The 14,671-nt window shown below is 33.0% G+C and overlaps 2 protein-coding genes across 2 annotated transcripts; both read left to right on the top strand.

Annotated features, from left to right (window-relative positions):
- On the top strand, nt 1-8,200 carry LOC144848936 (uncharacterized). Its single transcript, XM_078705887.1, has 14 exons — nt 1-96; nt 287-478; nt 686-760; nt 920-1,018; nt 1,272-1,442; nt 1,629-1,712; nt 2,186-2,241; nt 5,509-5,584; nt 5,825-6,016; nt 6,243-6,317; nt 6,653-6,751; nt 7,010-7,159; nt 7,632-7,715; nt 7,990-8,200. The coding sequence occupies exons 1-14, from the start codon at nt 31-33 to the stop codon at nt 8,050-8,052; spliced, it is 1,482 nt and encodes a 493-aa protein (XP_078562013.1). The 5' UTR covers nt 1-30; the 3' UTR covers nt 8,053-8,200.
- Nucleotides 8,201-10,334: 2,134 nt separating this feature from the next.
- Nucleotides 10,335-13,249, top strand: LOC144848937 (discoidin domain-containing receptor tyrosine kinase B-like). Its single transcript, XM_078705888.1, has 3 exons — nt 10,335-10,396; nt 11,821-11,936; nt 12,093-13,249. The coding sequence occupies exons 1-3, from the start codon at nt 10,335-10,337 to the stop codon at nt 13,247-13,249; spliced, it is 1,335 nt and encodes a 444-aa protein (XP_078562014.1).
- The last annotated feature ends 1,422 nt before the right edge of the window (nt 13,250-14,671 follow it).

The following is a 14,671-nucleotide window of genomic DNA, read 5'->3' on the forward strand; positions in this document are numbered from 1 at the left end:
TAATATAATATTCTAAATACAATCGTCAAAATGGTTGCTGGCTGTGGTATGAAAATCGTCAAGTTGATGATGTTTGCTGTCAATTTTTGTGTGTGGGTAAGTAAATTATCTATTGTTGGAATGAATAGGTATAAAGACAACCGCTTTCGAGAGCCGATTAATATTCTTAGATACCAAAGAAAAGTGGTAAAGCAGTTCATCCTTCCCGAAACAGTCATGGGGTCTAAAACGATCTTTTCCTCAAAGTACATGTATCACGTCATCTTAATTTTCATTATTAATACAGGGAGCAGGGTGTGTTATTCTTGGTCTTGGCATATGGATCAAAGTATATGAAAGTGAGTATCGAGATTTATTAGGCAGTGACAATATACAAGCAATAACAGCTCTCATGATAGCCACTGGTTCCGCTGTCTTCGGTATTGGTTTTTGTGGATGCTGCGGTGCTTGGAAAGAAAGACCAATTTTTCTAAAAATCGTAAGTTAAGTTTATACTTTTTTACGGTTCTTAAAATTTGAATCTTTATGTATGGTAAAACTTAAGTGACATTTTGAAATCCTAAACATATGTTGGGTATGCTTCTTTTCTACCAGTCAATATAGCTTCTTAAATGGCATGTGTCGGCTTTTTTTAACAATTTGATCGTCATAAAAAATGTAATGTTATATTATTTGTTCATTCCAGTATTTTGTACTTGTAATTGTAATTATAATTACTGAATTCGTGGCTGGAATCATGGCATTGGTGTACAGAGATGATGTAAGTTGAATTCCTCGTAAGGAAATAGTAGACCCAAACAACGGATAGTCTTTGATAGGCCTTCTCCCTTAATAGGCCCACTGTATGTAACTTATTAAAGATATACAATTAACATTGCTATGTTGTCATCGGCCTATTATTATACATACATATTTGTAGGTACTGCAGGACATTACGACTGCAATGAATAAACAGATAACGGAAGAATACGGTCAAAGCCCAGCAATAACTAACAGCGTTGACAACCTACAAGAAGAAGTAAGACATATATAATAGTTACAGGTTATATACAAAGCATGTACATATCATGCTGCTCAATGTATATTAAATTCGTATTTGACAGTGGCAACCGTCTCAAGTCACACACAATATAATACAACATTATTTGTCAAATATATAAAGATATTTAAAACTTGTTGTTTGTTTGTGGTTGGCTAAACACATCTCTCTTGATTACTTGACCTATAAAAAATACACATAATTTTAAATTCTAAATATTTTGTTTTGACAGCTTCTATGTTGTGGTGCCTCTAACTACACGGACTATGCCGATTCTTTGAAATGGGATGCGGGAACTGGTAAAGCTGTTCCAAAATCATGCTGTAAAAAACCGCCATCTGACGATTGTAATAATGGTAATAGTAAAGGAGACCCATCACAACCAGGTTTCATCTATGACCAAGTAAGCTATACATTGCTTTTATGATTAAATATATACGTCTAAATGTTGTTCTCGCATAGGTTTCTGACATTTTGAGAAGATAGTATGACATTTCTCAGAGGTAGTATAACAGCAGGACTGTTGATATCAAAGCGCTACTAGTTGAAAACCTTACTTTTAATAGTAACGATCTGGTATTTTTTACAGGGTTGTGTCGAAAAAATGAATAATTGGATAAGTGACAATCTAACAGTACTCGGTGGCGTCTGCCTTGGTCTTCTGGGTGTTCAGGTACCTTATTATGTCATACAGTACAAATAACAAGAGCAATCAGAAGTTGCAATCTCCGCCAGGAGTAAAAAAGGAAAGGGTCAAGAATCGTGATAAAGATTCGTCTTGTATAGTTTTGACGTACGGCCAAAAATTAGTAAAATAATAAAAAGTGGTCCATAGGATCCTGTTCCGGATTGCCTCCAAAATTGAATGGGGTCGTCCATGACCACATATCTATCTGTGATTTAAATGTTGTAAAGATCCGTCTTTTAGTTTTTACGTTATTATGCAAATAGAAAAACCCTCACACTCACAAATATCTAAAATATGTAACAAAAAAACAATATTACGAATATTAGGAGAAGCTTGTTAAGGAATATTGAAAATGACATTACCTATAATAATAGATACAGTAGACAGTTATACCGCAGTATTAATCAATTAGTAATAAATACTGTTCAATCATTGAGTTATTTTTTCTATTTTCATAGATACTGGCTTTGATGTTCTCGTGCTGTTTGATTAGAGCAATTGAAGAAGAGAAAATGTAAAACAAATAAGGTCCTACCGATGATCTAAAAAAGGTCTTGTATAAACATTGTGTACAATGACCATACACATGAACCACTTCACGTACCAGTATTTTGTATTTATAAAATCCTACAAATCCGTCAAATAAATCATTAATTATTTGTAAATTATCGATAATTTAGTTAAATATGGGTTTCTAAAAGTAAATATTTGTACACATTAGTTTTGCTTGAACTATGTGGAGACATACCGTATGTCAATGAAGCTTAGTTTCATGCACAAAGAATCATTTTATCCTGAAAGTATACATTTGCTTTCAAAGAATTGATTTATTTGATTTCCATTGATATGGAAGGGACAGTTCAGTGACATGTAGGATAAAGGGGTTACAATTCATTTCGTGGTCTCCAAAAACTAAAGAAGGTTGACAATGATTAATTACATTTGAGCTTTTAGAAATTAAATCGTAATAAAATGTGTTCACGAAAGTGTAAAAGACGAAATAGGCTACTTAGAGCTTTAGTGAACATTAACTATGGACCTTGTTCATGGACTCCTGTAGACCATTATTGATTTTAGGCCTAAATAATTTGTTTTTAATCTCAAGTGGTTGATACGTTTATAAATGAAACAAATGGGCTCTTAGAGAAGAATAGTTAATAAACGAATGATAATAATTATATTAGTATTAGCTGTAAATATTGTTTGTATTTGCATTTTGTCATAATGGTTTAGTAACAATTATGGAATGATATTTATCGTTACACACAGCTTTAAATAATTAATAACGTAAATTATTGTAATAATTAAACTCTAAAAGAATGTTATATTGTTTTTGTTATTATGTTATAAGAAGAAAATAAGAAATAGCTAAGAGCCGATAAATGTAGGCTATGTGTAGCATTCGGATTAAAAGTGATTGTTTTGTATAACACAGAAAATTGTTTATGGTATCTTAGTAATTGTTGTCTCAATAGTTTGGCAATGGGATAAGAGTGTGGTATTTGATCTGAAATAATGTATGTGTCTAGAGAGAAAGATAAAAGATATTAAAGATGTGTAATAATTCAATATGCACAAGAATTAATCAATGCAATCAATTAATACGCCAGTACACTTATTTATATTATCTTGCCGGTTGTGTATGCATGTATGATTAAAAAATATTGTGTAATCATTAATGCATGTAAACTTTAACCTTCCAATCAAGGTTTCTCGTATGTTTTATTTTTTGCCACTTCGACTGCTTGATACATGTTATATCATGAACGAACGAAAAACGTGTGAAAGAGTTCGATAAAACTACCTGATTTTTACATAAAACAAGGTCATATACATGGCTGCAGTCGCGTGCACAAATTTGAGTTAGTGTTTACCGACCGACCGACCAACCGACCGACATAGTGATCTGTAGAGTCGCGTTTGCACGCGACTAAAATAGTGATATATTTCTTAGCAAAGTTACCATGTTACTGCATAAAGCTTGATTACCATGGACTGGACAACGCAAGTAATTTGATAAATCAGATTATGTGTTCGTCGTCAGAATCATAGAGAACAGACAATAAAGAAAAGAGCTACAGACGGCTTTATACTTTGTCTTAATAAAAATGTATGAAATAATAATAAATAAAAATAATGACTAAAGTGAAAGAAAAATAGATTGTCGGCAATCAGATTTCCGTCATCATACAACAAATAATGGAGTATCCTGTTGTAATATTTGCCAACTATTTTCTCGATGTTATGATTGGTTATGAATTGATATGACATCATAGCATGTGATTACTGATAATACAAAAACGTAGGCAGATCAACAGCATAAATGGTCAATGGTTAACCGACTTTTATACGAGCCAAGAGAACTGTTCGACTAAAGTACAGGTGAGACAATTATAAACTTTATTTTTCTTATATTTAATTTTTATAAGCGTAATATCTACATTGAGGTTTATAAAGATGATAATATCTTTAATATGTTAACATAAATATGTGTTTATTTTCATCGGTAAATCACGTCCTTTCATCTTTTTTTCTCTTTTGTGTCGTCCTTTCCTCTTACAGTGATATCCACAGTCCTCAGATTTTAACCCATGGAGTAAAGTTAATTTTATACTCCTCCCTGAATAAATCACCAAAATTCGGCCTCCAGTTACAAACAAAATCTTAGCTTAAATTAAATTACTGAGTGGTTTTATGCCTATCCTATTAATTGTATTAAGAGGTTATTTTATTCTATTCTTCATAAAACTTGCATAGGTTCAATTTCGTGAAATTACAATAACTTCAGAATTATTTGTTATGTCATCGTGAAATTCCATTTTTCGGTATAAAAAGTAATGCTAGATTAAGTAATTTTGATCATGAAATTCATGGTTTAGGCACTACAAGCTAAAATGTTTAAAAAGGTTAATTTGTAACTAGCTAAACAAAGTCTAATGGCGATGGGCTTGGTATTATGTATAACATACGGTAGTGAGTCGCATTATAGTGTATCGTTCAAAGTCCAAGATATGCAGTATTTTGCAATCTTGAACAAACACAAACAAGAAGCAAGTGACTATGATTCATAATACTTCATTAATCATGGAAACAAATTTGGACAAAAACAAACTTGAATATTAGTGTTTTCATATTATTTTTTCTGATTTTTATAGATAGTAATTTTTAAGCTTTTCTGCCTTATTAAAAATGCAAAACTGAATGAATAATTTAAAATCTCAAATCTCAGATTGTGTTCAACTAGCACCACTTTCATATTAATATAAACTTTATTTATTCAATTATTTTTTAAAGATATATTGTCTCCAAAAACATAAAAAATGAAAATTAATTAATGTTTTCACTTATAAAATGACAAAATAAATGATTACATAAACCAAAACCCATGGGCTGGCAGCCACTTTGACTATTGTTTGCTTTAAATTACATTTTTTTTCAGGTAAAAAAAACAATTTTGTTTTTCGATCCAATTTTTGGTCAAAGTGAATATCTATGTGACTTTAAAATGGCATATTCAACAAAAACATTTTTCAGGGGGACAATACATCTTTAAATAAATATGAGTAATTTTAAAATACGAACATTTATTAGCTAATTTTATTTTCTATTAAATTGGATTTAGATTGTGTTTGATCTTTGGTATTATGATAAGTAAAGTTTACGTGATTTTAATTTTATACACTAATATTTTCATCACTATTAATCATTTTTGTTGTTAATAGTTTGGAAAATAAATGACCAAAATGATTTGTTAATTTTCGATTACTCGTTTTTCAAATAGATACATTACCAGTAAAATGGGTTGTATAACTGGAATATTGAGAATTTTGATGTTTATCATAAACGTCACAGTATGCGTAAGTAAACAAATATTAATAAAATATATTTTTCTGTTATACCAGTATTAAATAATTATTATTTTTTTAAAACTTAGTTCATAATATTAAGGTTTTCATAATAATTTATATTTAATTTTTACCGAGAGAGTGAAGCTAGAAATCATACAAAACAGCACAAAATGTACTTTGTAATAATCGCCGTAATTTGCTGATGTGTGTTGATATTAATATAAATATTGATGTTGTTGTATGTTACAGATTGCGGGTGCTGGTCTTCTTGGTATTGGTATTTGGATGTCTGTTGATACTAATACGTTTGAATATTTATTTACGGAGGACACACTGACTGTTGTCTCTATAATTACAATATGCACAGGCACAGTCATGTTTATACTTGGATTCTGTGGATGTCTTGGTGCTTCAAAACGTAACAAGTGTCTTTTGTCAACGGTAATGTTCTCAATTATAACATCTTATAACGATTGACAAGCACCAAGTTATTTTGAGTATAATTTAAATGCTTTCAATGTATGTTTTCTTACACGGTTTTTATGTTTAAACGAACATTATGTACCAGATATAATAGTTGGAACATAACTCCACTATTTGCAATGTTGTTAACATTTCTTTTTGTATTAACTAATAACCATTTGGAATGATTATGATTTTTCTACAGTATGTTGCCATTTTAGGTATACTAGTCGTCGCCATGTTGGCTACTGGAATCACAGCCCTCGTCTATTTCGATACGGTAGGTTATTTAAAATGTTGTTTTTGAACGTTACGGAATAAAGCTTAACTTTCTCCGTTTTTTAATCACCTCTCTCGAAAATGTTTGTTTTTTGTTTTTGCTACATCCAGTCGGTAAATTATTTTATATCAGAATTGAAGGAGTCTCGATTAAAAACAATTTTAAATACGGTTACCGTCATACCATAAATTTCATAATTAAGCGTCTGGTATTATGGCTGCTATACGATCACGAAACATGAAAAAAACACCTCTCATACACTAATAGGCTACATGTTAAAATCTTGGGGGGTTTTTTTTGGTAATTCTTAAAGAATAAATGACATTTTGTTGTAGGTTGAGGACTACATGGAAGATAGAATATACTCAATCATAGTAGATGAGTATGGTGAAAAACTGGTTGCAAATCAAACTATCGACGGACTGCAAGAAGATGTATGTTATATTCGTATTATTAAAAGTAAAACATACAAATAAAAGGAAGAATTATTTAAATTGCGTTCAAATGTAAATGTGTATATAGGCCTATTACATACGAATATTGATATTATAGCCTTCCATTTAGATAATTATTTTTTAATTCGTTTCTAATGAACTTTGGAATAAATTTTCTATAAATGTGAAAAATAATACAAATCTTTTAGCCTACTACCGATAATTAAAAATAACTCTATAGTTTTATTTAATGTATAGTTGAATTGTTGTGGATCAAAAAGCCCAAAGGATTGGGCCGATTCTAAATATTGGAATCATACAGAACAATTACCGGCTAGTTGTTGTAAAGACAACCAGGATTGTGTAGACGTTCCATACCCATTTGAAGATGAGACTGTTAATCAGCAGGTTAGACTTTGATCTTTACTTGGATATCTACTGTCCTTTTAATTTACTTGAATACATTTCATTAACTATGAAAGGCTACATGTTAGTAAACACATTAAATGAATGTAAAAAGGACACATGTTTGTCTACCGTCAATGTGCAATATACTTTGCTATATAAATATTAATAATAATAATTGTATAGCGTAGCACATTTGGTTATCGCGATCTCTTTGCTTATGAACAATTTATGAATAAAGAACAACTGTGGATAAAACATTTAATCACACTACAACCATGATTATAATCTAGGCGTCATCTTCGGCGCAGAGAGTATCAGGTGAAAAAACTCCAATATACAAGATTAATATTTAAACCTCTTGGTAATTGTAATTGGTAGAAAACACTTAAAATTCCTGCATTATTCATATGCCTACAAGTTTGGTAGATCGTTGTTTATTACGGTAATAATGTTTAACTTAACTGTTTTGTAGGGATGTTACGAGAGTTTCAATGATTGGGTAAATGATCACATCGGTATTATTGCCGGTGTGTCACTCGGATTTATTTTAATTGTGGTAAGTTAAATAACATTTTCCTCTTCTACAACTGAATCTACAGTAGTACAAACATTTTATGGAAACTTTACCATATACGCATTTCGACAATCTTAAGACCAGTTTGTTGAGTACATAGGACTATACTGTATTGACTGATTGAATCTATTTTTACTTGAGTAGTTTCCAATGCCCTAGTAATTTGTCATAAAACTCCATATCAAAGGATCATAATTATTTGAATCATTATTTGCCGAATGCTGATTTAATTACTTACTATTGTTTTTATGTATAGGTACTCGCAATGGTGTTTGGCTGCTGCATGATTAAGGATAAAGATCAATACGAGTACGCATAGCAAGCATCACAATAAATCCACAATATAAACAATCAATACGTGTAGTGGATACGAAATGATACGCAACCCACACATAGATTGTTTAGAACGAAATAATATTCTTAAGGAGTAAATCATTTGTTTAGTAAAATTTACATGTATTGATACATTTGGTGTCCTTGTCACTCAATTCCAATTAGATATAAACATAATTACAACTTACCGTTAAAATAACAACAAGAATAATAACGTAATAGTAAAGTATAAGTTGTGTTAATAATAGATAAGTTTGTTTGAATTGTTTTGCTTTTGTATTATTCGTTAGTTTAATTTAATTCTAGAAATGTGTACCTTACATTACAGAAATACTGATACTGCACATAATTAATAGTTGTATATTAAATAAGAATAAATAATAATCAATTTCGTAAATAAATGTACGCTTCAATCAAAGGTCTCTATTTTTTTTTTAAAGCAGTCACGTTATATACTAAACATTCAGTACTGTAGCAAAATTACGTTAAGTGTGACGTTACTAACGTTTATTTTATGTCATTTTAAGAAAGTTAATAATACTAGCATACATCAAGGTTTACATTATTATTACAACAAGGAATGGAAAATGGTAGGATACCAATAGGCCTAATAATGGTATTGTTAGATATAGATTTAATTCGAAGTGGGCAGAAAAGAAGGGAGAACGCAACAATCATTTTGGGGTTAAAAAAGAAATGTAGGAGGAACAAAAACCAAACAAATTATACAAATTGATAACTACGGATGGTTTAGTGTAATCAAGTCAAGTACTAAAGATAACAATAAGGCATAAACAAAAGGAAATGATTATTATTTTTTTTATTCAATATTTCTCTTTGCAGTATATATAAAATAAAACGGAATTGCGAGAGATTTAGGCCTACATATAAAATTGGTACAAGCTTTCAAACATCAAAGTTCACAACATTAAAAAGTTAAATAGTTATTTTCAAAAGGAGATATTACACATGGAAAAGACTGATGAATGTACTTTATACAATTATACTCAATGATAATTCTAAATCAAGTGAAGATGAAGTGTTGTATAATATTACAGATGTATTGTCCCTCTGAAAAAACAATCCATAACAAATTTGTGTTGACTATGCCATTTTTAGTACATATTGAGTACATACTAAAAAAAAGAGGAAATAAACAAAAATATTAAACCTATTATATGCATACTGAGTCGCTCACGATCGGTATATTTTTTTGTACATCATTTTTGTTGTAGGCCTATGTTGTATGTATGTACATGTAGATGCATTTAAATAATAGTTACAAAACTGACAAGCACTCGCTTCTTTTTGGTGTACTGTTATAAACATTCAAGTATTATTCGCGTGCAACGTGACTCAGATAGCTTAGTCCAGTCAATCTACTGTTTCAACTCCCAAAAGTAGACAAAATTGCAACAAAAGATTTGTACTCCTACTACTAGGCCTATCTGCATTAAAAATAAGAAAATGTCCCTTTTTTGACGGATGTACTCTCTGGGCCTGGTGTATTCCTAATTAATAACTTGTTTAGGTAGGGAGTGTTATTTATTATGACTATTTCTAAAATAGGCATAAAAACTAGGCTAGGCCTAGCCTAGGCCTACCTACTTTTATTTTTAATTGAAGGGGAGTGGGAGTTAGTTTTGTTGTTGGGAATCGGAAGACTCACGGCAACCTCTTTGCTTGCTTGAAATTGAGAACCGCATGCAAAAATTGGCCGTTATCATCTTTCCTTTTTTCGCGTAAATTTTGTTGATATAAATTAATCATCCATCATTCATTGCTTATAGCAGGTACCATGTAGCATTTGGAGACTATATAAAGTCAATTTGAAAACAGTAGTCAATAACCATGGAGGTATAACCTCCATGCAATAACAGTGCCTTGGTAAATTTGCATAATATGCTAGGAGGCCTAGGCCCAGGCCAGGCCTCCTAACCAAAGATTGTATAGCGGCGCTATGCAATCTTTGTCCTAACTGTACGAAAATGATCGATGGAATTTCGAAAAGCGTATCATGGCAACCATAGAACATTCCGACCGTTCTTTTCACCGCGCGTAGAACAAAAAGATGCATTTCGAACGTGCACGCATACGCGCTACTTATTATCTATATAAGCAGCGCATCAGCCACCTACAAATCGACAGCAACCTGAGATTTCTCTCTATCAGTTGTTTTAACGTGTGATGTGTACAGTCTTCACATAACGTGTTACTAAGCAAAATTCGAATTCGAAAACTATTCTAAGATTCTGTTTTAACCAAGCAATGGCCACCAACAAATCGATTGAACTTCAACAAGGCATCATGGACCAACCAAATGAAGAAGGGTAAGCCTATAAAGCCCATGCTTTTTTTTTTGGACTGTCAACAAATGTTTTGTTTGTTTCGTTCGGCCTAGGCCTAGGCCTAGCCTAGGCCTACTAGGCCTATACTATAGTACTAGCCTAGGCCTACTTAGTAGGACTAACTCAACTATTATAAAATGACAGGCCCTAGCATAGGCCTAGCGTAGGCTAGGAGGCCTAGGCCTAGTAACCTACTTCTAGGTCTAGTAGTACTAGCCTAGTAGGCTAGCTAGGTTAGCCTATTGTATTCTATAACTAGGCTAGGCTAGCCTAGGCCTCGCTAGCTACCTAGGCCCCTTTAATTTAGTAGTACTAGTAGTAGGCCTAGCTAGGCCTAGGTAGTAGCCTACTAGAGAGTAGGCTAGTTCTGTAGTAGGCCTAGGCCCTAGCCTATAGCTAGCCTAGCCTAGGCCTACTAGGCCTAGTAGTAGTACGTAGGCCCTAGCCTAGGCCAGGTCTAGCCTACCCGTAGTAGAGGTAGCTTTAATTAATAAAGTGGTAATTTGTTATTTAAGGCAAAATCCTAGGTTAGGCCTAGGCTAGGCCTATCTACTCTATTCTAAGCCTAGGCGTAGACCAAATTAGCAGACTAGCCTCTAGGCCTATGCCATGTAGGCGTAATAAATAGTATTCTAGCTATGCCTAGCTAGGATGAGGCCTAGGCCTACACGCCTTCTTTCCTAATCCTAGTCTAGTCTAGCTATCTAGGCCTAGAGGTCTGTGCGTAAAACTAAATATATACTTATAGCCTATCGCTAGAGTAGTAGTAGTAGGCCTAGGCTAGGCCTAGTAGGATAAAGTACTAGGCTAGGTTAGGTAGTAGTAGTAGTAGTAGTAGTATAGTTAGTACTAATTAAAAGGTAGCCTAGGTCAAGCCTCTATCTACTAGGCCAAACTGTAGGCTAGACTAGAGAGAGACTTTCAACATAGGTAGGGCCTTGAAGCAGGCCTATTATTAATATACTAGATAGGTAGCCTAGCTAAACTAGGTCTAAGCTAACCTAGGAATAATTAATAAAAATCTTATTCTTAGGCCTAGGTAATTAGGCGCTATAACTAGCCTACCTAGTAGATTAAGTAGGCCACTAGCCTAGACCTATTCCTACTGCATATATGTAATAATAATAAATAATAAATACAGCCATGGCCTAGACTAGGCCTAGTTCTTGGCTCTGCTGTAGTCAAGGTAGGCAGAAAAGTGATCGTAATTTGTATACTAGCTCCTGAACTTACTAATACTAGGATAGTTTTTGTATGGCATAGCCCTGATAACATGCTGAGTGTAGGCCTACAAAGCTGATCGCTATTCTTTAGTACTACTGGAACTTGGTCTACTATTGAAATTATTATCGAATAATCTAGTGTAACTGTTATGAATTAATTATGTTTTGTTTTGAATTAAGTAGATCTCAACAAGATGTACCCCAGAAAGCAAGAAGAAAGTCAATATTTAGAAGGATTTGGACAGCAGTAATTCATCTTTTTTGTATCAGAAGTGATGAATCAGCGGATAGCAACTTGAGTTCGTCATCGTCGTCGTCGTTGTCGTCGTCGTCGTCGCCGTCGTCATCATCATCATCATCATCATTATCTTCACCGCCATCATCATCACAATCGTCTGTGAGGCCACGGTCATCGACATTCGCGCTTTCTCCTGGCCAAACACTTGCCATACCAGGTCTATCACCCGGAAAGATCAGTCTCCCAAGGCAACGTGATCGTAGTGCGGCGTCATCATCCTCGGCATCTACCGCTTCTCCATCCCGGTGTATTTTAAAAAAACCAACATCCGCGTTATCAACTGGTGATCTTTCACAAAGGAAACGTTTGGGTAGTGTTCCATCATCTTCTTCATCGCAATGGCCATTGTCATCTGTAAGTAGCTTCGATAGTGCGTCGACAAGTAACACCACCACCTCACCAACATCCGTCCTTAACTGTAGAGATGCTACAGCAAAACTTTCGGAAATGCTGCCGCCTATGAGGTTGTTGGATAGCACATGCGTCTCTCACCTTTGTAATCCCGTACGTCTTGGGCAGGGAAGTTATGGACGTGTTGACTTGATGTCATCAAATCTTTTTCCAGGTCATCAACTCCTTGTCGCAGTCAAAACGGCCTTTTTGGATAGTTATAACAATCCTGATGAAGCATGGTACCAGATGGTTATGGAAGCGCGTGTTATGAAGTTTTTATACGATCTACCTTCTGTTCCTCAAGTCTTTGGCGTTTTTCGCCAAGGTCAAGTATGCTGTATGGTACAGGAGTTTATTGGCAACATTCGCAGCATGTCCAGTACAACATTTCTGCAGGTATTGCAAACAGGACAACCTTCATTAAGTGCGCTTGAATGTATGTCTATGGCAATAGAAGTGGTCACTGCCCTCAATACCATCCATCAAAGAGGACTGCTTCACAATGACGTAGCGCTTAGAAATATCTTAATCCACCACGATGGAACAACATATAGAGCGAAGATTACAGATTTCGGGATGGCATGCAGACTGCAATACCCAAGAGAACATAAGAAGTTAACCTTTTCATCGATGGACGAGGGCCTGAAGTTCCGACAAGATTATCCGGACTTAGCACCAGAAAAATATCTTAATGGTGCTTGCGATTCAGTTAAGGGTGACGTGTATTCCGTCGGTCATGCTTTGAAGATCATATCACTAGCAATTGGAAGTAGGGAGATGATTGACCTTGGACAGGCTTGTACGGCATTCAATGCGGATGATCGACTATCTCTAGGTCTTGTAATCAACATCTTGAATACCATCCAAGAAAATGAAAAGATAATTCCAACATGCCGGGGTATTAACCAGCGTTTGATTTAAACATAATTTGTTATTATTCACATTCGTGGCCTTCAAATATTAAACGAATAATATAGTAGTAATATTGATAATATAAACATCAGTAATAATATAAAAAGCATATTCATCAATGTTTGTTTCTCTCTCTTTAAGTTTCTTATGTTCATACTTAAGTTTCAAAAATAAATATAATAATAGTATATGTAACAATAACAATATTAAAAACGAACCTGTTGCTATTGGTAAGTATTGTATCTAAGTAAGTATATACGATTTTTTATTAATTATTGTGTATAATTTAAGTTAGTTTAAGTTAATAAATTAAAAATGTAATGTAAATAACTAGCTAGATTTGTCACTATAATAATTCTTTTAATATATAATTAATAGGCCTAATGCTAATGATTCTATATTGAGAAACATAAAGGCACCCTCGCGTTCATTGTATCGCAAATATTTTTCCTATATTAGTTATTATGATTAGTTATTATAATGTGTTAATGCTATTGTATTTTTTTCTATCTTAGTTTGCCAACGAAACAGCAACTACGGTATACATGACGTTTATTCAGGACAATCCTTTAACACGTCATAGGTAAATTACTTACTGTATTGTATTTAAAATAATATTTTTTTTTTACTTTTAAGATTTAGCATACTTAAAAAAGTACTGTAGGCCTACAGTTAGTATAACTTTATAATTTTATTTTTTTTTTTCATTTTCACGAAACCCTGCCACGACTGATATCTCGGATGAATACCGGTAAGAATATTCAATCGCAATTTTAATTAATTTCAATAAAAATAATATAATTATTAACTTAGTAGTTTGACACTTTTAAGTTACTTTTTATAACTCTGAATTCTTTTCTTTCGATTTATACTTCTTTTCGAGGGCACTACTCTACAACCTACTAGGAAATCGACTTGGAGATGATGTTGTTCAAGCAAAAGTTATATATATTTCATGTAAAACAATCACATTCGTTATTAATTTACGGTTGAGTCTGGCTTAACCTAGTTGAGTTAAGCGTCTACACACAAATATTATTCATAGCTTGGTATTTTTTCCCTAGATTTACGGCAACCACCACAACAACATGTCCCCGAAATGTTAGGTAAGTAATTAACCAATCATATATTTCGAGTCTAGCTTGTAACTGTTAAACCAAACGTTTTACTTATAAATATTTGTTTATAAATTTATATATTTTTTTCTTTTCATGTACGACGGGAACTACGACAACCAAGGAATTAATGCAAGAATGTTTTCAACATTTTAGGTAAAAACAACAACTTTGAGTCTAACTTGCGAAATTTTAACCATACAAATATGTATGTTTATAACTTTTATACACTTTCTTTTCATGTACGACAACTACCACAACTCATCACCAAGGAATGAATGCAAGATGATGCTCTCAACATTTTAGGTAAAAACAA

This window comes from Antedon bifida, chromosome 7, assembly GCF_963402885.1.
Source record: "Antedon bifida chromosome 7, ecAntBifi1.1, whole genome shotgun sequence".
Lineage (NCBI taxonomy): Eukaryota > Metazoa > Echinodermata > Crinoidea > Comatulida > Antedonidae > Antedon > Antedon bifida.

What these genes read in the sequence shown, in the direction of transcription:
- LOC144848936 (XM_078705887.1), top strand. Translation starts at nt 31, where the DNA reads ATGGTTGCTGGCTGTGGTATGAAAATCGTCAAGTTGATGATGTTTGCT. An exon ending in GACCAATTTTTCTAAAAATC is followed by an intron (nt 479 to 685) that starts GTAAGTTAAGTT and finishes TGTTCATTCCAG; the next exon opens with TATTTTGTACTTGTAATTGT. An exon ending in ACAAGTGTCTTTTGTCAACG is followed by an intron (nt 6,017 to 6,242) that starts GTAATGTTCTCA and finishes ATTTTTCTACAG; the next exon opens with TATGTTGCCATTTTAGGTAT.
- LOC144848937 (XM_078705888.1), top strand. Translation starts at nt 10,335, where the DNA reads ATGGCCACCAACAAATCGATTGAACTTCAACAAGGCATCATGGACCAA. An exon ending in GACCAACCAAATGAAGAAGG is followed by an intron (nt 10,397 to 11,820) that starts GTAAGCCTATAA and finishes TGAATTAAGTAG; the next exon opens with ATCTCAACAAGATGTACCCC. An exon ending in ATCAGCGGATAGCAACTTGA is followed by an intron (nt 11,937 to 12,092) that starts GTTCGTCATCGT and finishes TTGCCATACCAG; the next exon opens with GTCTATCACCCGGAAAGATC.